Source organism: Pithys albifrons, chromosome 13 (assembly GCF_047495875.1).
Source record: "Pithys albifrons albifrons isolate INPA30051 chromosome 13, PitAlb_v1, whole genome shotgun sequence".
NCBI lineage: Eukaryota > Metazoa > Chordata > Aves > Passeriformes > Thamnophilidae > Pithys > Pithys albifrons.
Genome location: NC_092470.1, coordinates 3,636,787 through 3,663,337, shown reverse-complemented (window position 1 = coordinate 3,663,337; position 26,551 = coordinate 3,636,787). Strand labels below are relative to the sequence as shown.

Genomic DNA, 26,551 nt, shown 5'->3' with positions numbered 1-26,551 from the left:
CACTGAATAAACGTGTGTTTCCTTTACATGTTATAACACTTTTTTATGAACTGTTTCTTGCTAGTTACTGTTTTTTGTTTGTTTCTAGGAGAGAAAAAAAACCCCAACAACAAAACCCTCTTAACTTCCTTTAGTTGACTATAGAGCACTTGACCTTCATTTTCTGTTAGGTACGCCACCTTTCAGAGTCTTTCTTTGCCCCACCAGTTAACAGCTTCTTGACTTGTATCTCGCAATTGCACCCCAGGGCTTTTTCAGGAGGAGTCAGCAGAGCAATGCCACGTACTCGTGTCCCCGCCAGAAGAACTGCCTGATCGACAGGACCAGTCGGAACCGCTGCCAGCACTGCCGGTTGCAGAAATGCCTTGCCGTGGGGATGTCTCGGGATGGTAAGCTCTGCTCAGAGTAAGGCAGGCTCTGGGGTCCTGTGTGGGAACTCCAAGCCAGGCTGAGAGTTGAGATCATCAAGTGACTTTTAAATATTGCTTCATGTTTTTCTATGTTATACGCTGTATGTTTTTATACATCAATATATATTAAGTTCTTGGGTTTATTTTTCTTCTTACTCATCTATTTCAGTTCCCAGTTCAGAGCTTTGCATCTGGTCACTTCTTGCAGATGCAGTTTTTTAGTCTGATGGTAATACTTCATGTGTTGGTTCCAGTTTAAGTGACCTGCTGTGGTTGCAAGTGCACTGCTGTGTGGGCGTGGGTCAGAACACTGAGAGAACTTCTGTGTGTGTGTCATGAATAATGAAAAAAAAATGCATAGAGTTAAACAATGCAGTGTCTTTTCAAAGGTAGAATTCTGCAGAAAGTGTGTTCCAGTGGTGTTGATACAGAACTACAGCTGGAGTGGTGACAAAATAATGCAGTGTCTTTTCAAAGGTAGAATTCTGCAGAAAGTGTGTTCCAGTGGTGTTAATACAGAACTACAGCTGGAATGGTGACAAAATAATGCAGTGTCTTTTCAAAGGTAGAATTCTGCAGAAAGTGTGTTCCAGTGGTGTTGATACAGAACTACAGCTGGAGTGGTGACAAAAGGCCAGCTCTGTAAAACGGCCACTTATGTAACTCGGGCAGAGCTGGCTCTGTGATCCTGGCACCCTCCCCCACAGAGGTGCCAAAGCTGCCACCCCTTACCCAGCGTGAAGATGTGACTCAATGTGTTCCCCTGTCACAGGAACAGCAGCACTGCCTGTCCCACAAACACACACACACACTACTCTGGGTACAGGAGGCCCCACCGAGGAGATTTAAGACATGGTCTTAATTTTTTCCTTGGGCATGAGACTGAAAACCTGAAACAGTTGATCATGTATGACTAGTTCCTCCAGTGTGGTTGCCTTCCTGTGGAAAAGCAGAAGGCAGCAGTCACCTGTCTAAAGGATGAGGCTTTTACAGCTACACAGGTCCCCACAGTCACATCCTGCATCCTGAGGAATTCCCTGGATGCTGCAGACCAGTTGCTGCTGGCTCACAGCTGATGCTTCTCAAAGCAGGAGTAATTTTGTGGAGAGAGGTCTGTGCACACACACAGGGGTTTAACAATTGCTCACCTGGTAAACACTTTTGCTTGTCACGTGGTGCTGGAGGCAGGTTTGGTGATTCTCCCCATGTGCTTTAGTCCCAGTAAAGCTTGCTATTGATGTGCTGTGAGAGACCCCACGTGTTGGCCCCCAGTTTTAGGTTCCCTCCGGGGTGTGAATGTGCAGCTGTAGGAACTGGACAGTTCATTTTGGGCCGGTGTGTTCTGTTTTCACTTTTACTTTTCCAGGTAGGATTTGAATGCTGAAGAGATGTCTCTGTCAACGTTGTTGGACATGCAAGAGAAAATCTTTTTGGTACAGAAGTGGAAGGTTAATGAGTTAAGCTAGACAAGTGATTTCAATAGTCCCTTTCAGGTGCATGTTACGAGGGTCTGTTGAAGATCAGATGTGTCCCTGCCATGACAGAAGCGATCGTTAGGTCTGTCCCTCCTGCCCATTGGGGTTTTGTGCCCTTGCACGTAGTGTTTAAAGCCTCAAGAGGATTCCAAGCCAGCAGTGTGTGTGCAGAGGTGTAACCTGTTGTGTGTCTGTGTTTCAGCTGTAAAGTTTGGTCGAATGTCCAAGAAGCAGCGGGACAGCCTGTACGCCGAGGTGCAGAAGCACCGCCTGCAGCAGCAGCAGCGCGACCACCAGCAGCAGCCCGGGGAGGCAGAGCCGCTCACCCCAACCTACAATATCACCTCCAACGGCTTAACAGAGCTGCATGACGACCTCAGTAATTACATTGATGGGCATACCCCTGAAGGTAGCAAAGCAGACTCTGCAGTTAGCAGCTTCTACTTAGACATACAGCCTTCTCCAGATCAGTCGGGGCTTGATATTAATGGAATCAAACCAGAACCAATATGTGACTACACACCAGCATCGGGCTTCTTCCCTTATTGTTCTTTTACAAATGGGGAGACCTCTCCAACTGTGTCCATGGCAGAATTAGGTAATGAGAGAGAAAAGCTTCCATTGTCATTGTCTTAACAGTACCCTTTGGATTAAAGTGGCACATTTAGCCAGGTGGTAGTGAGAATGCTGCTTCAGGAGAGCTGGGAGCGTGGGTTGGGTGGGCATTCTGCTGGGACGTGCACAGTGCCCTCATCTTGGGCTACACAGGGAACAAGTTACCTCTCTGGACTAAGAATCCCAGCAGCCTGGGGCTGATCAGCTCCAGCAGTGTTGCTTTTGCTTTCAGTCCTTGCAGCAGAGCCCTTTGAATACTGATTAACAAGCTGATTTTTAGTGCTGAGCAAACAGACAGGGTATTTCTTTTTTGTCAGATTATTTTTCAACATTTTGTCTCCTTTTTCATTACCTCAATACTCTGTTTCTAACAAAAAGTGATGAGGCTGATTTTCCTCTGCTCTTTACCTGGGAAATTCGAAACCAAAGCACCTCAGGCTAATCTGAGGGCACTTCTCCTTGCCACTGATTGAAGAGAATCTGGCCCCAGATACTGAAGAAAGTTTCTGAATGCATCAAGTTTTCATAATTTCTCTAAAAGCCTTATAACAAACACATTAATTAGCATGTTTTACTTTAAAGTCTTCCCTTAATTATTACACTAGGGCTGAATTCCACAGCTATGACTTGTCAACAGCTGAGACTGGAGCTAGAGCCTGCTGTGTGAACTGGCTATAAACAATGTGGAACAGGACATTAGACAAGTGGTTTCACCATTCTATTACTTCTATAAGCTGTCAGACATTTAAAACTGATTTTGCTTGTTTAAGCAACATTTTTGCTAATTATTATAAAAACAGAAAAAATAGTTTGAAAAATCAGATATTTCACATGAAAATTTTGTGTAGTTTATGTTCTTTTTGAGAAATTTTGCAGAGTAAGGCACAAGAAGGCTTACTTTTTAATGTCTTTACATTGCAGAATGCTGTTCTCTGCAGTATAACTTGTCCTGACAGCCAAAATATTGAGTCTAGCTTGAGTTCAAATAATTTCAGATTGGTAAAAATGAGAAGAAAAGGTCATGTAAAGACAATGTTACCAGCTTTGTCTCAATCAAATGGTTGCTATTTTTCTCGTGGAAGTTACTAAAAACCCACAGGAAAAAAAAAAAAGGGAAAGGACTTTTCCTTTGTGGGCCAGGTTTTGAGTTTGGAACACTGGCCTAAAATAAGCTTGTCATGTTGCTTGCCTTTATTTTCCCTCCTGCTTGCACTTAAACCCTGCCCAGCATGATTTGGGTGCCCAGCATTGGCAGTACTGAACAATGCTTGAAGAATGTTTGTCTGCACATGAAGGTTTCAATTTAGGAAGGTGTGGCTGTTCAATGAAAGTATTTAGGTGTGTGCTGAAATAAGTCCAGAAGGAAGGGAGGCTGAGGCTTGGGAATAACATGGGAATATTTCACCTTCTCTGTCCTGCAAGGGCACAGGGATCCTGCTGGCAGGGGCTGCTGCCCAGAGCAAATGTTTGAACTGCACACTTGTAAGAAAAAAAGAATTGCTCTGAAATACATCAAAGCTATGATGACAAAACAAGGTATAAGTTACCTTGTGTTCCACCTTATTGGTTGCTCAGGCAGCACATACAATCTGATTTTACCTCATCTGTACATTAAAGACTTTTCAGGTTGTATCTTACATCAAACTACTAATGCTTTAGGGATGACACTGAACAGACTGATTGGTGCAGGAGTTATTTGGGAAGGGCTGGGTTTGGTCTCTATCAAACAAAGCCAGTTCACAGAGGCCCTAATGCTCCACCTGCATGTTGTTGATGACCACCATCCTTGTTGGTTTGAAGCCTTCCTTGGTGGCTTGACAGGCAGAATTGTGTGAGATAAGTCCCTACACCGACACTTGTTGTGTGCTGGAACAGGAGAACAGGCCCACCTGAAGTCAGGGTAGAAAAGAGAAGGGCAAAGTATAAGTGGAATTCAGGTGCCTGAATCCTACTCGAGCCTTTGAAGGTGTTTCTGAAGGTTTATGGAACCAAGTTTTATGTAAATCTGCCATATGGGTCTTTTAATCAAGTAGAGAAGCAGAAAACTTTTTTTTAATTAAAGCATTGTATGGAAATTTTAAATCACGAGCAGTTAACTAAGTGACTAAAGCTGAAGAAAAAACCCTTAGTGATTCTTTACTGTGTTACCTTAATAATATGCATTCTCCAGTAGATCTATTTTCCTAATATTTTTTTAATTCTATGAGAGTAGAGGAAAAAAAGCCTTTTCCTCACGGGCTGAGTCCTGCTGAGCAGGACCCTGGACTGTGTGTGTTTGTGTTTGGAAGGGCTCAGTTGCCCATGGCACAGAGCTGGCACTGGCAGTGCCCTGTCTGGCTGCAGAGCTGTGCCAGCCCCTGGCAGTGTCCTGCCTCCAGCCAGCTGTGCCCTCGCAGGTCACAGACATTCCCTGTGCCCCCGCTTCCTGGCGGAGCCGCCAGCCCAGCCTGCAGAGGGGCAGTGCCCGCAGCTCAGTGCCCGCAGCTCAGTGCCCGCAGCTCAGTGCCCGCAGCTCAGTGCCCGCAGCTCAGTGCCCGCAGCTCAGTGCCCGCAGCTCAGTGCGGCTTTCACCAAACCCGCCTCTATTGTGCCCGTTTCGGTCCCTGCGCTGCCATCGCTGTGCGGGCGCGGCGCGCCCTCTGGCGGCGGCCGCGGGGATGGCGCTCAGGGGGCCGCATCCCGGGAAAGGCGCTCCCGGCTCAGCCTCCCCCTACTCAACCTCCTTCCTCCCGGCTCAGCCTCCCCCTACTCAACCTCCTTCCTCCCGACTCAGCCTCCCCCTGCTCAACCTCCTTCCTCCCGACTCAGCCTCCCCCTACTCAACCTCCTTCCTCCCGGCTCAGCCTCCCCCTACTCAACCTCCTTCCTCCCGGCTCAGCCTCCCCCGACTCAACCTCCTTCCTCCCGGCTCAGCCTCCCCCTGCTCAGCCTCCCCCTGCCCAGCCTCCCTCCTCCCGGGTCAGTCTCTTCGTCCCTGCTCAGCCTCCCTCCTCCCTGCTTAGCCTCTCCCTACTCAACCTCCTTCCTCCCGGCTCAGTCGCCCTCCTCCCGGCTCAACCTCCTCCTGCTCAGCCTCCCTTCTCCCGGCTCGGCCTCCCCCCTCCCGGCTCAGCTTCCTCCCGGCTCAACCTCCCCCTGCTCATCCTCCCTGCTCCCGGCTCATCCTCCTTCCTCCCGGCTCAGCTTCGCCCCTGCCCCGCTTGCTGCATGTGGGACGTGTTTGGTTTTCTCCCGTCTTGGCATCTTTAATGGGCACCACTTTCTGCTCTTTCTTTCAGAACATCTCGCACAGAATATCTCCAAGTCCCACATGGAAACTTGCCAGTACCTGAGAGAGGAGTTACAGCAGATAACATGGCAAACTTTCCTGCAGGAGGAAATCGAGAACTATCAGAACAAGGTATGAAGGGATGCCAGGGCACGGTGTGGTTGCTTTAAGCACGGTGTTGCCATAACACACTGCACTTCTTCACTGCCTTCTCTTTAATATCAGGAATGGATATTTCTGTGTGTTTTAAAAATAAATAACATGCTAGAATAAAAAGCAGCAAGATGGATGGGATGTCCTCTGTGATTTGTACAGGTATAGGAAAAGGTAAAGCCATTCTAAAATCTATCAGAAGGATAGGAAATCACAGGAATTCTTTTTAATTCTAAAGGGATATGTTTTTTCCATCTTTTAATTTGTAATCAGCAACAACAAAAGCTGAAGCCCCCAAGTTTTGTGATTTTACATGGTGTGTTTTGTTTTGAGTTTATAAACACAGAAGTCTGTCAGATTTCCAGCCTTCAGGGGCTCAGTGTGATCCTGATCCATCCTCCAGTTGTCCCTCAGTGTCTGGGTTTTACCTGTGAAAAGGCAGCACATTCTGCCTGGTGCTGCCACACCACTGGGGTATTGTAAGATCCAGTCAGTGTTTGCATTTCCAACGTGCCTTCCATCCCCAAACTACCACCAGTTGTGGGAGACTCTTGGGAAGCCCCACTAGAGCACATTGTTCTTGGAACAGGTTTTTAATTTCCACAAAAAGTAGTTCCCCTTCAAGAATATGATGTTTTTTCTATGTGAGAAACTCAGGACTTGGATGCCTTTTGTATGGTGTTAACAAGGTGGTCTTCGTGTATGAACATCTTTATGTAGATCCTTCTGAGGATGAGCTTGGTGGATAATTCACATCCATTAAAAAATACAGAAGTGATAGGGAAAATGTGATTATGCCCTGCTGGTGTAAATTGGCATTTTCTTTGGCTGCAATGAATAAAAATCCTGCTGAAATGACCAGAATCTTTACACTTTGACATTTTTTGGCCTTATGAAATAAAAATACCCCAACTTGGATCTCTCATGGCATGACTGAAGAAGTTTCCATGTCTGCATTGTCACTGATCCACGTGGAGCTTTGAGGCCAATTCCCTGTGTTATCAGCAGGCTGTGGCCAGCAGTGCTGGGGAGAATTCACCCCCATATTTTTTTTAATTCAGTTTTACTTTCTGCCCATGAGCTTTCCCAAGCTTGGTTGGTGATGTCTCCCTTTCTCTCCCACAGCAGAGGGAGGTGATGTGGCAGTTGTGTGCAGTCAAGATCACAGAAGCGATACAGTACGTGGTGGAATTTGCCAAACGCATCGATGGCTTTATGGAACTGTGTCAAAATGATCAAATTGTGCTTTTAAAAGCAGGTATGTGGGTCAGTTTTAAGGTCTGCTCTATTAGTTTTGACTGAGAAGGGTGTTACTTGTATCCAGTGATTGCATGTGCAAATATTCATATGTAGTACAAAATCTAAAATAACAGAGAGGAAAAGTTTCATACCTTGTCTGTCTTTGAAATAACATCATCTTAGGAATTCTGGATAGAAGGAGTTCAAGTCTCCAAATTAAATTTTCATTATGAACAAAGGAGTGTGTAAAGATGGAAAAGCTGGATTCAGATTTTTTTATTTTGGATTACTAATAGTGAATTATGTATTTCAAGATAAAAATCCAGATTGTTCTCTGCAAGATGCTGTAGAAGTAATGCAGTCTGCAAACACTGGACCACACTGTCAAAGCTTTGTGAACATAAATCTAAATGAGCTGCTTTGACTTCAGAGCCTTCATTTTCTTACTGGTTTATTAGCAATGACTGTGTTGCTTTGGCAGAAACTTCTAAGGGGGTTGTCACGTGAAAGGGAGGAGGGGGACAGAAATGCAAAGATTTCTAGTCTTAACTGTATTAATAAGAAAATATTAGCAATAAGCACTTCCAGACAATCAGATCCTTGAGTTCCCAACACTGTCTGTTGGCTACGGACAGCCCACAGGTTGGAAGGGGTTCTGACCTCTGATATGAAGCCACACTTAAGCCAGAAAAGAACTTTGCCCACAACAGCTCCCAAAATAACATTTATTAATACAAATATGTGACAGTTCTTGTGGGTTCTGCTTTGCCGGTGAGAACGTTCAGCTACAAGATTGTATTGAATTGATAATAAAAGACCCAAAAGAAACCAGCACAAAACACATTCTACAGAGACAAACACACCAAACTCAAGTTACAGCACAGCAATGTATCCCATTTTCACAGCAGACAGAAACCAGCAACAAAGAACTACTGACTAAAACCACAGCCACCTAAAACACTTATCCAGACACTCTCTCAATAACATAAGACAATGAAATATCTTGCACACCACTCTCTGTAACACAAAAGGGAAGAACAGAACTGCTTCTTATCAACACAGGTGTTGAAAAAGAAACTGCACATTGCAAAACACGGTTAGTAAAGCAGATGCTTATAAAGTAAGAAGCAAAGTTAGCCTAAGATGTCAGATAGAATGTATAAAGGAATAAGCTTTGTAAGAAAGCAAGTTACTGTCATTAGTATCAAGGTAGAAGAAAGTAAAGTTAAGAAAGTAAAGTATAGAAAAATAGAAAGCACATGGTTTTCTTACCCCTACATTGTTCCAGGAGGTAGGAGGAGGCCAGACAAGCTGCTGGAAGTCACCCCAGCAGAGACATGGCATTTCCCACTCTCAGTTGCAGTTTAAACTGCATCTCTTTTTATACCTTTTTTTTCTTCAGGTGGTTGTGTGACTAAAGTCAGTCTTTGGGAGGGGTGATGCAGATGCCTGAGGGGGGTGTGGCTCCTTGGGTGGTTATGGAAGATATGGCAAAGGGGGGCCATGTCATTATTTAACAACACTCCACCCTATGTTAATCTTACCAGTTTCAAAAGCCTTTGTCCTCTGCTTGGAGCATCCCTTGGGGGGGCTGAGGCATTTCCCTCAACCCATCAGGGCTTATCAGCCCATCACCCCACAGGGGGTTTTGGGAATTCTTTTAATTCTAGTAGCAAACCAAGCTCTGTTACAGCACAGGAACCTGCCACCCTACTCTATTGAGAAGGAATGCAGAGCATTTATTTTTTAATCCTCACTTGCTCTTTGCAGCTGAAGTCTCTCCTTCCACAGTCAAACACACCTTGTTTCTGTTGTAGGGTCTTTAGAGGTTGTGTTCATCAGAATGTGCCGTGCCTTTGACTCCCAGAACAACACAGTCTACTTTGATGGCAAGTATGCTAGCCCAGAGGTTTTCAAGTCCTTAGGTAAGGAAATGTCAAGTGTTGTGTCTTAAAAAAAGAATGAAATAAAAATAATAAGGTGGAGAAGCAAGGGAGAAGAGCTGCTTTGAGAAAATCAGGCTGTAGTGTTCAAATAAAAGAGTTGCAAAGCTCAGACTTGCCTGTTTTGTAAGCAGTCATGCTGGCTCTGTTTGAGGAGTTAAACCAGCTCCACTCTGTGCAGGAAGGCACTGCTGGTGCTGAAACTCAACATTTTGGTGAGGGTAGAGCAGTTTGGACTCACTTGTTGAGACCAGAAGCCCAGATTTCATATCTGGTGTAACACTCCATTTATCCTGTTGGAAAAGGCAGCAGATTTTAAGGTCATTTTGGATATACTGATGTTACTGCTTTTAAAGATGTTGCTAGTGTTTCATATTGTGCCAAGTTCAGTTATTTGCAGGTAAAATACTGTAAATCAATTTTCTAATGAAACTACAGTTTATAATTTTGAATTTTTCCCCCTGTATATTTTTGCTAATTGTAAATGGATGTATTTCACTGAGGGGAGATTTGGGCTGTTTTGGAGGGCAGTGAAAACACTTCAGTGGAGAACTGAAGGATTCTCTGCCTTTCTAAAACACCCCAAGGTCAGAGTGCAAACAGTTCTGGGTCCTTTGGTGTCCAGAGGTTCGGGCTGGGTGGGCTGAGTGTGCAGGGGAAGGTTCTGTTGGCAGCCACAAGTGCCTGTGTGACAGCAGCAATAACCTGCTGGCCCTGTGTGAGCAGGGGAGGGAGGAAGGCAGGCAGAGTTCCTCTTCTGCATGGAAATGGTCAGCCCTTGGCTTCCCCCTTCGCTCCTGCACGTCCCTCCCTCCTCCCCACACTCAGGTGCTCAGCCTTAAAATCAGCACTTTGTGAGTCCACATTTCGAGCTTCCAGTCCACACTGACATGAGCAGGTTCTGTTTAGAACAGGAACAAAAGTGAATCACTTTAGCCATGTTTATCCCATAAGAACCAAACAGAGGAAAGACAGAGCACAAAGGAGACTCCTGGGAATGTGGTGATGAGCTCAAGGGTGGGTGAGATCCCACTGCCATCACTTCACAGTCCTTGGGGAGACCACCATTCACCTCTGCAGTATTGTACATCTGTTTCTCATCTCCATCAGAGTAAATCAACAACTCTGTGGCTCTGAAGTAGTTTCAAACAACGTGACATGAGCTGTACCTTCTTCTTGGCAGGTTGTGAAGACTTCATTAGTTTTGTGTTTGAATTTGGAAAAAGTTTATGTTCTATGCACCTGACAGAAGATGAAATAGCTTTGTTTTCTGCGTTTGTTTTAATGTCAGCAGGTAAGAGATGAAGGTTTCTCTGGCTTTCTTTGGGAGAGGTCGTTTTTATTTTGAGGTGTTTTTAATGATAACATTAATACTATTAGACAGTGTGGAAATGTCTTCATCTTTTTGAGTGTCTCCTTCTTCACCAAAATTTTTATTTTAATAAACACATTAAAACTATGAGTTTAGGAATCAGTTTGTTAAGTTGGAGATCCTGATCTAAGCCCCTTTTTTCAAATTTTCACCTTGCTGAGGACTCAACTTCCTTGCAAAAGCTTAAATGCCTGTGAGTGAGAGCCTTGGGCAGTGCTGGTGAGACAGGCAGAAGGCAGTCACTGAGTTCAGAGCCAGCTTTGCACACCTGGGAGGTGTGGGCACAGGACAGAGGGGTTCCAGCATCACCCCATTAGTGTGGCACAGAGGTGCCAGGGCAGCCAAGCTGTCTGTCCCACCGTGGGACTGGCACACTGAGGGTTGTGGTGCCACACACACAGGGCACCCCAGGAGTCAGCCTGGCTCACCTTGCCCATGGCTACACCCTTGGGGCTCACAAGGGAAGGCTCATTTGGTCAGGTGGGACCAGGTGGGGCAGAGACTCAGTTTGTGTCTGGCCTGAGAGCCTTGGCAGTGAAGTGTGGGTTGGCACTGCAGGGCAGTGGGCTCAGGGGTGGTGGTGAACAGTCTGTTGGCAACAGTGGGTTTGTGAGACCATCACTAACACCCTCTCCTGCTGTTTGCCAGAGAGGAGCAGTGTTAGCCCTGTGTCTTAGCAAGGAACAGAGTCCTCCAGGTCTGTCACCCAGAGAATGTAGCAGCCAGGAAGTTTAGGAGCTGCTTTATGTTTTTAATAGCTGAATCTTTGCATCTGATTTTTCTGTAAGTCACTGGAGATCTTGGCAAGAAGGTGCACTCCAACTACTTGTTCATTGTATGGTCTGTTCATTTCCCAGTGGAAAGCTGGTAGCTTCATTTTGTAAATACCCTTTATTTTACAGTCCCTGTTAGCAAATAATTAAAAGATCTTGCTCAGATTCATTGCTCTCTCCTAGTTAAGGGCTTTATAAAAGTAAATTTAAGTACATGTAATAACTGTACTCCAAAACCTGTAAATTTTGAAACTGGTTTTCCATATGAGAGTATGTAAGAAGTGGAAGGAAGGTTGCAAACAGGAAAGATGAATCTGTAAGAAACTGAGAACTTCCTGGTGCTCTGTGACCTGTGTGTGCAGCACTAGAGGTGTTAACTCCATTTATGTTCAGATCGCTCATGGCTTCAGGAGAAAGTAAAGATTGAGAAACTCCAGCAGAAGATCCAGCTGGCACTTCAGCACGTCCTACAGAAGAACCACCGAGAAGATGGAATTCTAACAAAGGTAAGAATCCTGCTGTGCCTTGTCCCACGGCTGGGAAAATGTGCCTTCTTATGGACAACACCCTGATTATGGTGTTAAAGCTTTTGCACAGTTACTTTGTTATTTATGAACCCAGAAGTCACAGTCAGGGTGCTTTGTTGAAACTATTTACTAAAACCCAGAAGAGGTGAGGTGATGATGTGTTAGGGAGCAAGGCTGATGATGGTCTGCAAGGAAGTATTTCTATGTGGAACTTCACAAAAGGTGATGAAGGTTTTTATCCTGGTTCTCCTACACAACTTTTCTGCCACACAAGACCATGTTTATGACATGCAGCCTTAATCCTTGTGGCACCTCTGCCTGCCTGGCAATGAGGTTGTTGTAACATGCAATACCCAAACCAGACTTGTTTCTCAGACTTCCCTGAGAGGTTCCCCACACAGCCTTTTTCTCAGTTCTTCCAGATACTGAAGCTGGGGGCAAAGAGACACCACATAGTCTTGTGCTCATCTAAATATCTTCACGTCATTTTTTCAGGACTGAAAAAGTGGTGTGATGTTACAAGAAGTAAATGTGAAGAACTGAGGAAAGATAGGCACTCCTCAAGAGGTAGTTCCTCAGGCAGCTGTGCACAGCCAGAAAGCTTGAAAAGAGTCACAGAATCCCAGACTATTCTGAGTTGGAAGGGACCCACAAGGATCATCGAGTCCAGGTCTTAAGTCAATGGCCCACACAGGGGATTGAACCCATGACCTTGGCATTATTACAACCAAGTTTTAACCAACTGAGCTGATCTCAGGGTCAATCTAAGATGCAAAAATTGCAAAAATAAAAAATCATATCTTCCAGATTAAAGCTTCTGCTTAGCTCAGCCCACACAATTCCTCACAAGAGAAGCAGGAGGGTCCAGCCCAGGCTTTGCAGGTTTTCTTCATTTCCAATCCTGGCTCATGTAATTCTTTTCTTGCTGTGTACTTTGGATACCTTTGCTGGAAGGAAGTTTCCTCCATTGGCTTTGATACAAATATTTTGCTCAGTAACTTCAGGGAGGTACCCAAGTGATATTTCTGAAGTCCATATTTTCCACCTTATTTGGCTTAACTAAAGTCTAATGTGTTGCTTTGCCAGTTCCCCCCACAACATTCACAGTGGGTTTAAAAGCAGTTTCCAAGAGGATGATTTAGTTGTATCAGTGAAGACCCAGCCCTGAAATTGTGTGTCAATCCAGCCAGGAAACCTAATGATACATAAAGAAAAGATTAGCTGTGAGTCCATTACTTAAATGCCATTAACAAACCCCCTGGCTGTGCACCTGAAATGTCACTGTTGAGGGACACAGTTGTGTTTGGGAGAGCTTTCTGCTGAGAGCAGGCTTTGGGGAGGTGGTGCCCAGTATGACCCTGTGCCTTGTGTTCATTTTTTTACAGTTAATATGCAAAGTGTCTACTCTAAGAGCACTGTGTGGACGACATACAGAAAAGCTCATGGCATTTAAAGCAATATACCCAGACATTGTGCGACTTCATTTTCCTCCACTTTACAAGGAGTTGTTCACTTCAGAGTTTGAGCCAGCAATGCAGATTGATGGGTAAACGTATCACCTGAGCACTTCTAGAATGTCTGAAGTACAAACATTAAAACAAAAGAAAGGAAAAAATAAAAAGGAAAAAAAAAAAAGAAAGAAAACCAAGACACTTTATATGGCCCTGCACAGACCTAGGGAGCCAACACACTGCACATCTCTTGGCGGTCGGGGTCAGGCGAAGGATGGGAAACAATGAAACAAAGTTGAACTTGTTTTTCTCATGCATATGATTTCCATTATGCCTACAAATATGGACCCTTTTTCTGTCTCAGCTTCTCAATCCTTGACCTCTGTTTACACAGACTGAGGGTACTAATGTCAGAAGGTTGTTCTCTCCCGTAGTTCACTGCCCAGACTTTTGACAGAACAATCAATTTGTTGATCAGAACAGAGTCCACCCAATAATCAGCGACTGGTGTGCGTTGCAGAGATTTCAGCATCAGTTTGCACAACTTGCTCCTTGTTTCATGAAGGACGATTTTTTTCACCTACCACTGTTTGCCAGTAGACAGAACGGCATGAAAAGGGTCCATAGCAATAGCAACAATAGCATTATAATATATTACAGGGTAAATGGGCATGAAGACTATATATAGCAAAAGAGATATTGTTTATATATTGTTTTAATTAATATAAAATGTAGTTACTGGTATAGCTTTTCTTGTTGAATTGATAAGGCACTTTCATTTTGCACCTTTTTCTTTAAATTAAATGCTAGCGTGTTCATTGTTGTGTTGCATGTGCACCAGAAATTCAAGTTTAACTGAAAAGGTTTGGCAGGTACTGGTACATTGGGAGGTATTTATGCTGCTGTTTTCCATGTTCCTTTTAAAGAGAGGCTGGTCATATCCTGAAATGGTTCCAGATTTTTTAAAAGAGTTGAAAATAACGACAATTTTTTACTTAAAAATAATCTTTCCAGATGCTAAATTCAAAGGTACTTTTATTTGCAAATCTTTCAAACCTGGGCATTTAAAATCACAGCCTAAATTCAACTTTAGGTGCACAAGTCAAAAGCCTCATTTTCTGAGGTGCTGAGTTTCCACTGTCAGAGTCAAACTGAGCAGTTACAGCTCAATGAGTAACTCAGCAGCTCTGAAAATCAGGCCGTGAAGGGTGTATTTCTGCCCACCCTAAATCCAGGTTTGAAGATGCTTACTCAAGTCTGTATCTTCAGTAAAAGTATGTGTGTATGACATGGATGTGGAAAAGCAATTCTGATACACAGCATTGCATACTTTTGTACTCCATATGGTAAACAATCACTCCAAACTCCAAGCTCAAGCCTGGGAAAATCCACAGGTTTGTCTGGGACTCCAGTGAGACACTGACCCTTGTTCTTCCAGCATCCAGCAGTTCCATTCAGGGAGCTCATCAGAGAAGTCCATTGCTCTCCTTGTTTAGAAAGATGCACTTTAAAGTTTAGCAGATGAGGACAGACTAACAAAGTAAAGGCACATTGTTTCTAGAGAGCATTGCTTTGTGCTCTGCATAGTGCCTGGAAATCCTTAATACCAGAGATCTGCATTCTGTGGTTCTGATTCCTGTATTGCAAAACCAAGCAATAAGCTGAATCTTGCAGTCTTATTAATTACCATCCCCTCCAGGAAGGGTTCTGTCTCTGAGCAGCAGATCTGGCAGCAAAGCTGGTTCTGAAGGAGCAGAGCACAGCAAACATTACAAACTGAGCCATGGCTGTGTGAGCCAGAGGTGTGTAATTGGGTTTGGATGAGATGGAGATGCATCACTGGATGCCCTGTAGGCCTACACAAAGGAAGGTTCTGATAAAGTACAAAAGCAAAAGCTGGGAACTTCAAAAAAGGAAAAGGAATGAGACAGAGTGTGCTTTAATTTCCAAGGGAAACAATCTCTTTTATACGTTATGGTTGTTGAGAAGTAACAAGTGAACAGAAGCACACTGAAGCCTAAGGATTTTAATAAGGAGAATCAGGTCAGTGGGTTATTAATAGCAAAATGCAGGTTTATTGTGTGATTTGAATGTGTTTCCTTTGGGGTCAGATTGAGACATTCAGCTGTGGCACCTGCTGAAGTGATACAGTCCAGAGCAGGGAGGCTCCCAGGGTCAGTGCTCTCCAGGGTTTGAGGGCAGGGGCAGGGAAGCAGCTCAGCTCCTGCTCAGAGGAATGGAGGGATGGAGTCAGGACAGGGCTCTTGGGGGAAGTGCCCAGAGCTGTGTTTGTGCTGCTCCATCCCCTCTGCTCCTGCAGAGAGGGCTCAGCTCCCCAGTCCCACTGAAAACTCTCCTGGAGTCATTGTTTACTCTATTGGAGTGCCTGGCACGATATGGTACTTGCATTCTAATGTGTGTTCCTGTTTTTGAAGCAACCCTTTTAACTAACAAATGTTTTCTGAATGTGACCAGCCTTAGGTGCTAGTCCTGTAAAGATCAACTAAACTTAATCTCAGTGTCAACTAATGAGTACTGAAGTAAGACCTGTACGTTTGTAGGGAGCAGAATACACCTCCTACTTCTGACAATAATATATAGACTACCAGGTAAAATATATGGGGATTAATCTTCAGTCACATCCTTTTTCTTACCTTTTCCTGATGAATATTAGAACTTTACCAGGCATCTCGGTGCCAAGGTTTTGTCTGGAATCTAGTTTGGCATATTTACACTCCTAAGTCACTGACAACACAATTTTTGGAGCATTTACTAATAAAATACATAACCATAGAAAGGTTTCAGGTAGGACAGTGATCCTCCAGGCCAGACAGTGCTGTCATGTTTGTTGTGGGAGCTCCTGTGAACTGGCACCTTGTTAGATCAGGCTGTGCACACCCACCCCAGTAACTCTGCTTTCCTGGTCCCAGTTAACAGCCACTTGGCAACAGAGTGGAGTTCTTGGTTTGCTCTCCATGGAGAGTGGAAAAAGGGGATACAGCCTGGCAGGGGTACTGATGAGACACCTGTTGCCAAGGAGGCTTCAGTGGAAGGGACACGGGATGGCACTGGAGTGGCTGGTCAGAGATGGCTTGTGAGAACCCAGAGCTGCCTCTGCCCAGCCCTGCTCTCAGGTGAGCAAATACCCACCTGAAAGCCACACCTGGGGCCAGTGGGGATCCACACAAGTATTTCCATGGTCTGCCCAGTTCACTACAAATAAAACACTAGGAGAGCTGAAGATACAGGAGCGTGTCAGGGTTTAGTGACCCGGTCCTTGGAGTCTGCAGAGACTCTCTCTGGGTGTTGTATCTGCCCACAGAGATGTTTCCTGGCCTGTCCTTTGAACCACCCCAATGACACCATCACCTCCAGCATTGTCTGATATTGGAAAAGCTACGGGATTAGGTAAAAAAGGGAGGCTGGTTTTAAGTTTGGTTGTTCTTTATTAGCTTCTCTTAGTCTGGATACCAAGATATCTGTGTATGTGCACCTGTGTGTGTGTGGGAGAGTCTGCTGTGTGAGCACAGAGTGTCTGTGGGTCCGTGTGAGTGGCTGCTTCTAGGCTGTTAAGTGTCAATGGAATAAAGAAAATGTATTCAAAATACTTAAGTCAAAAATAGAAGGTGGAAAAAAAGATTTATTCTATACAAAGCCTTGTCTGGACCACTTTAGAGAGACTTCTATTTTTTTAACCCTTCTATAAATGTTTGATGGCACTTGAAATATTCCTGCAATAAAATGTGATTTGTGTAAACATTAAAAAAAAAAAGATTTTGTAATGTGAAACAATGAAAGAAAGTAATGTAATTTTTCTAAAAAACAAAAAAAAACCACAAACGAACGAACTTTGTATTATTTTCTTGATGGAATTTGTCTATTTGTCTTTGGAAAACTTTTTATTTCATTGAATGTGCCATAGTAGAGGTGTGTTTTTCTTTTTCTTTCTTTTTTTGTTGTTGTTGTTTTTACATTTTAGATGAAAGGAATAGCTGTGTTCCGACATTCCAAAATGCAAGATGACATAGCAGTCATGATTAAAGGTTTGATTATTAGTAAGCTTCAATCATTGTTGCTTTTTTTGCACATGTTCTTCATTCCTCTACAGTGCAATATGTACATAGAGCACTTGCGGGTGTAACCTTGATCCCTCAGGGAAAAATACATATTTGTACAGGATTTTTTTCTTTTTTTTGCCTTTTTTCTTTTCTTTCCTTTTTTTTCTTTTCTTTTTTTTTTTTTTTTTGCTAAGGAATGTCGATTGAATCACTTGTCTGTTGTTGAGGGGCAGCCAGATAATAATCCTAAAAACCACTGTCACAAAACATTGATTGTTTAAATTTTGTGCCCTTTTATTATTTAAAAAAAAAAAAAGGAAAAAAAATAAAAGTTATTTTCTGACAGTTCTTTGTGCTGATTGGTGAAAAAAAGGGTAAATAGATAAGCACCTTATGATTGACTTAACTGTGAATGACAATCCATCTCGTTACCAACAAGAGAGCCCAATAATCATTTTGGAGCTGGGGTTATGAGGCAGAAACTAATGTGCTCAGGGATCTTCTAAAACTCTTCAACAGGGTGGCCAGTACTGCTGGTGCAACAAATTACTTTGTAAAAAATAAGCTCGTCTTTCTCCCCTTCCCCCTCCCCCCCAGGCACAAGAGAACTGGATATTTTTTTTTTTAACTAAATGTTCTGTGTGTGCCTCATTCTCTTGCTCAGTTTTGCAGTGCAGCTGCTTTTTGGTTGTTGTTTTATTCAAGACTAAAGTACTCCAAACAGCGCAAAGGTTTAGCAGTTTTATTTTAGGAACTAAGTGCTGACCCACTAAATAAATGATTGAAATTAATTTCAATACCCTCTGGACGTTTTTGTAATGATGTGACTGTTTTTCCAGCTGAAATTCATGTTCTGCAATGCAAAATGGCTTTTCAGTGTTTAAATTATTGTCAAAGCAAACGAATCAGTTTATGGTAGGGCAGTGAGAACAAAAAGGTCATGATTAGGTGTTGGCAGTGAAGTCACACAGAAAGGAACACAGATCTGCAGGAATACAAGAGCAACACTTCAAATGTTGTCGTTGTAGAAAAAAACCTGATGGAAAGAAACAGTGAGGCTGAAGACATTTCCCTGTCTAGTCCATCAAATCCAGCAGTTAATTCCAAGTGAGTTTGCAGTGGCAGCACAGCCCAGCAGAGTCCAGGAGAGTCCCAGGGCCAAGCTGGAGGGTGCTGGAAGCCTGGCCCAGCTGGCCTTGGCTTGTGGCTTCATGTTCTTTCCAAAGTGCAGGTAGAAAAGCAAATGAGCAACTGCGAGCAAAGTGGGTGAGACCTCAGGACTTTGGTGACACTGGGAGGAGAGTGACAGTCTCCATCAAACCTGTGTCTGCTGGCACAAAGCACCAGTTTTCCAGTGTCTTGGAGGGGTTTTCACGGGTATTTGGCTTCCAGCTGTTTACTTGAGATTGATTAAGGAACGGAAACTGCTTTGACAGTGGAGTTCAGCTGGGAATGCCTTTCCAGGGCTTGGCACTGACCTCCTGATCAGTTGCTGTTTGGCATCTTCAGAAGGAGAAATTTAATCCCTATTGCTGTTCTTTACATTCTTGCACATCAACTAAACCTACTCTTAGAATGGACAATCGATGAGATGTTTTTGCTGGGTAGTGGAGTGAGCCAAACATTACAATACCTTTTTTTGGATTGGCATAGATGGTCCCCAGTCTGTCCTTGATGAACAAAACAGGTCACACAGTAGAAGCTGTGCAAACAATGTGTATTTTTTTCCCTAGACATTCCTAAACTCCCCAGTGTAGATAACCCTACAAATATAAATGTCAGAAACAGCATTTACTATACAATATCCAAAAATAATAAGCAATTTGTGTGAAATTGTACCTGTGCTAGCTGATTCAGATTGCACAGAACACCATTATTTTCCCTAGCTGGAAAAATAAAACCCTTAGAATTATTTTTTCATTATTAATACTAATATTTATTACTTTAGAAGTTGCATCCATTAATATATTTGAATATTAGCCTCTTATTTTCATTTAAATATTCCTGTCAGTAAATCATTTGGTGGAAATGAGGGCAAAGGCAGACAGATACCAAATACAACAACACAAAGCAAAGTTTTAAAATGTAAATGAGTATTTATTTAAAAATCCTTGCAGTGTGTGCTTTAATTCCAGTACTGTGATAATGGCTCGCTGGGTCACTGGACTTGAGGGGAAAATGTGTAACATCTGGGATAATATCCAGCCTATCTTTGGAACTTTATTCAGGTACTAAATAGAATTTTGGCATCAAGACAGAAGCTGTATTCTACCTTTTCCATATGTAATGTTGCTGTTTGGTTTTGGGGGTTTTTTTGCCTTTATCACTGGTAGAATATAGCAATAACTTTATAGCAATAAGTAGGCTATCCAAATAAGAAACAAAACATGATAAAGGCTTCAGATCAACACTCATCAGTTCACTTCTTTGCCACAACATTCACCTGTATGTCTTCCCTCATAACCTCACGTTTTCAAGCTGTTGAACTTGCTGTGTGCCATCACACCTTTTTGTTAACACTGCATGTTCTCGGTGGTCACATGTCCTGTGTGTCCTTGTTTTCCCGTGTTTCTCAAGGCCTCCCAAAGCCACTCTGGGGTTGTGTCTCCGCAGGGCTGCCTGTGTTGGAGCGAACTCCTTTGCCGGGGCAGGGAGTGCGGGCGCTGCGGGTTTGGCCGGGCGTTCCCGGAGCAGCCCCAGCGCGGGCCGTGCTGTGAGCGCCTCCCTCGCTGCTCCCAAACAATCCAAACAATCTAAACCAGGTGTGACTTTCGGTTTGAGAAACACCACCCGAGTTACCCCCCAGAGTCGTAGTGTAGATGCACAGCCTTGACAGGAACTTGCAATCTCTGCCGCCGATCTCTGCCTGATGCAGAGAATTCATAAGCAATACAGTGAATTTCAGTTCACAAAAAGGCATACGTACTGTACCCCTTCTGAAATCCAAAACGTTCCTCATTTCTGCATTGATTTAGAAACAAGCTACACAACAGTGGTCAATTTTGAACCATTAGGACATTAACTGGCTGCTTCTTTCTATGTAACTGTATTGTCTGCCTGCTCCTTTTCTGGAGATGTGTTTTTGTATTGGATGTTTGGGCCAATGGGAGGCTTCAAGCTACAATGTATTTTCCCAGATTAAATATATTTAACATATGACAAACCCCAGACAAGGCTTTTTAAAATGTATAAAGAACTGCAGTGTTAGGTGGTTTATTTGCAAACTGTTTTCAATGTTGTCCATTTTTATGGCACCTTTAACAATATTCTTGTTTCCAAAGTACAACAAAAGGTTAAAAATACTCTAGCCATAACTGAATGTCAAGCAATAAAAACAAATGACTTTTTGTGCATAGATTTAAAAGAAAATACAAGTTTTAGACATCTGCATGTAAATGCAATCTCTTGTTTACTGCTTTCTTAAACTTGAGCAACTGATTCCTTATTTTACTACTAATTTAAGGACTTGTAATGGCCTGTAAACATTTTATCTTGCTCTATTCTTTCAACTCTAACTTTGTCTCTGCTTTGGAGTCATAATATTTAATGTTGTTCTGCTCACCTCTATACAGTTAACTTTTTGCTTTCATTCTGTATAGATAAAGTTATACTATAAACAGCCTACACAGTGCAAATATTTATCTGTTTATCAAATACCACATTATGCTGTATAATATCTGTTTTACTATATAATCTATTTTAGACATAGCTGTTTAGAACTAGAGTGTGCTATTTTTGTGTTTTTCTGATGTGTGGTGCTAGATAAGTTACTTTTGTGAACAAAAACAAACAAACCCCTTTTATTCCTAGACAATACCACCTTTGGGTCTTGTTAATTTCACTGAGTATAACTATATATAAATATATATATTTGTGTATATATATATATACACCAACATATGCCCAACAAGTACCTGTATCAGAGTACAAGATTTGGGACATGGTTTTCTCTTTAAATGCATAGTGTCATTATATAAATTATTCTATAGTATATTTAATAAGGAGAAAATTACTTCACCGGTACAGATACTTGATATCAAATGTAGAATTTTTTTCTACATTATTAACATTATTAATTATTAACGTTATTAAAAATGTTCTGTCCAGCTTGTTATCCTTTTGGTTACTAAAACAGTCTTGCCTGTATTGTATCAACAATGAGAAAAACATCTAATCTGCCAGTATAAGGTAATTACAACGTGCTGTCTGTCTGAGAGGGAGGTAGTTCTGGGAGGGTTGTGCTGTTGCTGCAGTGAGGGCTGTGATGTTGTTCTGCTGGGTGCCTTCCTCCCTGCCCGCCCTCCTGGGCTCTGCACACTCACCTGTGCCGTGCCCAGCCGTGCCCACACTGTACATCATAGGGATGTTCTGAACTGCTCCCAGCCCTGCCCACACTGTACATCATAGGGATGTTCTTGAACTGCTCCCAGCCCTGCCCACATGGCTGTAAACAGGGATGTTCTGAACTGCTCCCAGCCCTGCCTGCACTGCCTGCGTGGCTGTACATCACAGGGATGCTCCATAACTGTTCCCAGTGCCCATTCACAGTGATGTTCTGGAACTGTTCCCAGCCCTGCCCACACTGCCTGCATGGCTGTACACAGGGATGTTCCATAACTGTTCCCAGTGCCCATTCACAGGGATGTTCCATAACTGTTCCCAGTGCCCATTCACAGGGATGTTCCATAACTGTTCCCAGTGCCCATTCACAGGGATGTTCCATAACTGTTCCCAGTGCCCATACACAGGGATGTTCCATAACTGTTCCCAGCCCTGCCTACACTGCCTGCATGGCTGTAAACAGGGATGTTCTGAACTGCTCCCAGCCCTGCCCACATGGCTGTACATCATAGGGATGTTCTGAACTGCTCCCAGCCCTGCCTGCACTGCCTGCATGGCTGTACATCACAGGGATGTTCCATAACTGTTCCCAGCCCTGCCTGCACTGCCTGCATGGCTGTACATCACAGGGATGTTCCATAACTGTTCCCAGTGCCCACACTGCCTGCATGGCTGTACATCACAGAGATGTTCCATAACTGTTCCCAGCCCTGCCTGCACTGCCTGCATGGCTGTACATCACAGGGATGTTCCATAACTGTTCCCAGCCCTGCCTGCACTGCCTGCATGGCTGTACATCACAGGGATGTTCCATAACTGTTCCCAGTGCCCACACTGCCTGCACGGCTGTACATCACAGGGATGTTCCATAACTGTTCCCAGCCCTGCCCACACTGCGCTGCAGTTCCAGAACAGCTGTGCCAGAGGGATGGTTCAGTTCCTCCCTTGGATACACTCTAGAAACCAGGCACACACATCCAAGGACAGCCAGTAGCAACTAAAGCTAATTAAGAAGTGGAATTGGCAATGTTTTGTCAGGTATGGGGGTTTTGTTTTTATTTCTTCATGTATACCTTAATTTACGTAGTCATATACCCTCCAAAGTACTCCTGTCCCCTGTTCCTTTCATTCTAGGTATTGTTTTCATGTTCATTCTTAAAAACTGATGGATATCAAATATCTAACTAAGGAGGTAATTAACCTTTTAAATATTTATTAGAATTTTTCTGTAATATTACTGAATTTATAAGATCTTTAGCAAAGATTTTTGAGCAATTTATTAATAACAATGTTTCTGTTTACTGCACTTTTTGATAATAGAAGGTAGTGAATTTTAAAGCCATGGTTCTTGGCTTCCATGCACTGCTTTTATACCCTCAATCCAAGGAATATATATATATAAATAATTTTTTTTAAACAGCAAACATACTGTTGACCTAAAAACAAATACAAACTTTACTGCACCGTGGGTATATTTTCATAAGTGGAATGTTTAACTGCAAACACTATCAGGACAATTATAAAAACCTCTTGGAGCTACAATCTTATTTAAATATAAGCCATGACAATTTTATTTTCCCTCGTTGATTTAAGTCACCTGTTGGTATTTTCAAAGAGAAAAGGACTCGCTCTTAAATTTGTACGTTCCAACCTCCACCTGACCCAGGAACACGTTCCCCCCATGGTTTTAATAGTTGGATATATTTATGCAAAACCATTTGGTTAACATTTATCCTCCCTCTCTACTAAATATTCAGTGTACCAACACCACAATAAATGCTGATTACAAATATACATCAGATTGAAGATTAAGCACACAGACTTAAAGAACCTCGTTGAGTGATATGCTCAAATTTCTGTAAATACACACAATTTAAATGCAATTATACTGTACATGTACATATGTGCTGTCTGTTATGTGTACAGTATGTACAAATTCCTTTTCTAGCCACAATCAAGTGTAAGCCATCAAGAGGAAAACTAAAGTGGTATTGTACTAAACCTTTGCTAATGATCTTTACCCAGTCAGTCACTTCACTTTGCCCTCTCCTGGCCCTTTCCAGCTCACTCTTACCATAGCCTGCTATATCCAAGTTTGTTATTTTACCCGGTCCCCAAAAAAGTATTTTGATTCATTTTGTAAATATGACTGTAAAAATAAGAGATTTAATGTTGTCTTTTAAATACTCCAATTTTCATTCTAATATGAATGTTGTTATATTGTACTTAGAAACTGTACCTTTAATATTACATTACCTTTATTAAGTGCATTGAACACATCGATTTTAGATGTGCTTTATGTACTGTTATCCTGTAATAAAACTTCAGCTTCTAATGGAAACATCTGTCTTAATGTTTTGTCAGTAGCATCTTGTTTTTCTGAATTGTGGATTGTTGGGTTTATTCCTTAAGGAATGCACTGATCCAAAATTAGGTGGTGCTTCCCAGCACAAACATCCCATTTGTCAGCAGGGAACAGGATGGCTCTGAACACCTTTTAAGCTCCCCTTTTGGCCAACAAGAGCTTTAAACCTTCTCAGAATGGGTGTGGATTAATCCAGGCTCCCTCTCCTTGTTTGAAATCAGAGTTCATTGCACCAAGTGCAAAATACAGAAATCTGGCACAAGGCCCTCCCGGGGGCTCTCCCAGTGGAATTACCACTTTGGGATAGATTTAAATGAGCATTTGGGTATCCAAACTGAAGGTTTAATTCAGTGTAGGCATCCAAAACTGCAGCTCCCCTCTGCTGTGCTGACCTGTGTCAGCAGCACGCTTGGTCTTCAGACTTCAGGCATGTGAAATTCTCCTTCTGCACCTTCTCAGAGGTGCCTCAGTCTTGGCAGAGCTTTCACAGCTCAGTGTTTATGTGCCTGACCACGATCCAGAAATAGATCCTGGCACTCAGCTTTGCAGCAACTGTGTCTGGAAGTGCCTTCGCCTACAGACACATAATCCCTCTGCAGAGGGATCTGGAGAGACTTGAGGGATGGGCTGATTCCAATGGGATGAAGTTCAACAAGGCCAAGTGCAGGTCCTGCCCTTTGGCCACAACAACCCCCTGCAGCGCTCCAGGCTGGGCACAGAGTGGCTGGAGAGCAGCCAGGCAGAGGGACCTGGGGGGACTGAGGGACAGGAAGCTCAACAGGAGCCACCAGTGTGCCCAGGTGGCCAAGAAGGCCAAGGGGATCCTGGCCTGGATCCAAACTAGCGGGGCCAGAGAAGAGCAACGAGGCTGGAGAAGGGACTGGAGCACAAGTGCTGTGGGGAGAGGCTGAGGGAGCTGGGGGTGTTCAGCCTGGAGAAGAGGAGGCTCAGAGGTGACCTCAGCACTGTCTGGAAGTGCCTGAAGGGAAGTTCTGGCCAGGTGGGGGTTGGTCTCTTCTCCCAGGCACTCAGCAATAGGACAAGGGGGCACGATGGGCTCAAGCTCTGCCAGGGGAAATTTAAGTTGGATATCAGAAAAAACTTCTTTACAGAGAGAGTGCTCAGGCATTGGAATGGGCTGCCCAGAGAGGGGGTGGATTCCCCATCCCTGGAGGTTTTTAAACACAGATTGGCCGTGGCACTGAGTGCCCTGATCTGGTAAAGGGACTGGAGTTGGACCAAGGGTTGGACTCGATGATCTTGGAGGTCTTTTCCAACCCAATCCATTCTATGATTCTATGATTCTACAGAGCAGCTCACAAGAACAGCAGTGGAAGCACTAACTTAGAACTGAGCCCTGAGCAGGGCCCTTTGCTCTGCAGCAGCTCCGTGTCTGCAGCAGTCAGGACTCTGAAACCCCAGTTAACTTTCTCATCCTCAGGACATGATTCCTGCCCAATCTCTCCATCACAGGGAGTTCCCAACCACCAACACAGAGGTGAGGCAACAACTACATAAAGAACTGTGTAAGTTCAGTACAAAGCACAGAAGGTTTTCTGGAGTGAGGGACAGAGTGAGGACTCCTGAGCTTACCCACAAAGACAGCTGAACTGTGCATTAGGATGTGGTGGGTTTGACCCCCAATTATTTCAGAGGCCCACAGAACAGCTGAGGGTGGCAGGGACCTCCAGAGGTCACCAGCAGGGCCACCTCCAGCTGGTTGCCCAGGACCAAGCCCAGCTTTTGAATATCCCCAAGGATGGTGACTCCCAAACCTCCCTGGGCAACCTGTGCCAGTGTTTCATCACCCTCACAACAGAAACGTGGTTCCTGATGTTCATGTGTGTGTCATGGGAGTAAAAGCATCACCTGTAGGAAGCAGCACCATTCTATTAAAAGAAAAAAAACCAAAACACAATAAGCCCCAGACACTGCAGGTTTTAGGGATGCAGCCTGAAGTATGATTTAACCTGCCACACTCACCAAGACAGGCCTTCTCAGCATTCAGCAACACCCCTGGGACCATCCCTGAGCTGGGAAGTTAAGATTGCTCCTGAGGAGGCTGCCAGGGCTCTGGGTGGGTCCAGCAGGGACAGAAAACCTTCCTGATGCTCTGAGATATGCAAATGGAAAGAGGGCACAATTAAAATCAAAGACCTTAAAACTGATCTGCAAGCAAGCTGAAGACTCCCTTGCTGGTGGGTGTGGAAATCATTTTGAATCCTGTTTGCATGTACTTGTGTAATTGTGTCCCAGCACACGAGGGGACACTGCCCACCTCCTGTCCCATCCTCACTGCCCCCTTCACCAGAGCCCTGACGGTGTCACATTTCCTTGGACACCGCAGGCAAATGAGTTTCCATCACCAGACCTGCGGGTTCCGAGAATACCCCAATTCCACATTTTGCCACGCTTGGACACCTCATTATCAGTAAAAACAATAAGCTTTGTATCTCTGCCCATGAGATAACAAACGAGAGAAACAGAAGGCCCAGGACAGGAGGGAGGCGAGGGACGGGACCCAGCCCCTCAGGGACGGGCCGTGGGGCCCGGGGCATCAT

General features: G+C 43.8%; 1 protein-coding gene across 3 annotated transcripts in view; it reads left to right on the top strand.

Annotated features, from left to right (window-relative positions):
* Positions 1–17,292, top strand: part of RORA (RAR related orphan receptor A) — a 386,718-nt gene extending 369,426 nt beyond the window's left edge. For 2 of the 3 annotated variants that reach the window (XM_071568777.1, XM_071568778.1), the window contains 8 exons: positions 248–389; positions 2,088–2,483; positions 5,779–5,900; positions 7,047–7,179; positions 8,978–9,085; positions 10,287–10,397; positions 11,642–11,754; positions 13,161–17,292. In XM_071568777.1, coding sequence (XP_071424878.1) covers positions 248–389; positions 2,088–2,483; positions 5,779–5,900; positions 7,047–7,179; positions 8,978–9,085; positions 10,287–10,397; positions 11,642–11,754; positions 13,161–13,325 — 1,290 coding nt within the window. In that variant the 3' untranslated portion in view covers positions 13,326–17,292. The remainder of the gene's footprint in view (positions 1–247; positions 390–2,087; positions 2,484–5,778; positions 5,901–7,046; positions 7,180–8,977; positions 9,086–10,286; positions 10,398–11,641; positions 11,755–13,160) is intronic. The other variant, XM_071568779.1, reaches the window with a different exon arrangement.
* The last annotated feature ends 9,259 nt before the right edge of the window (positions 17,293–26,551 follow it).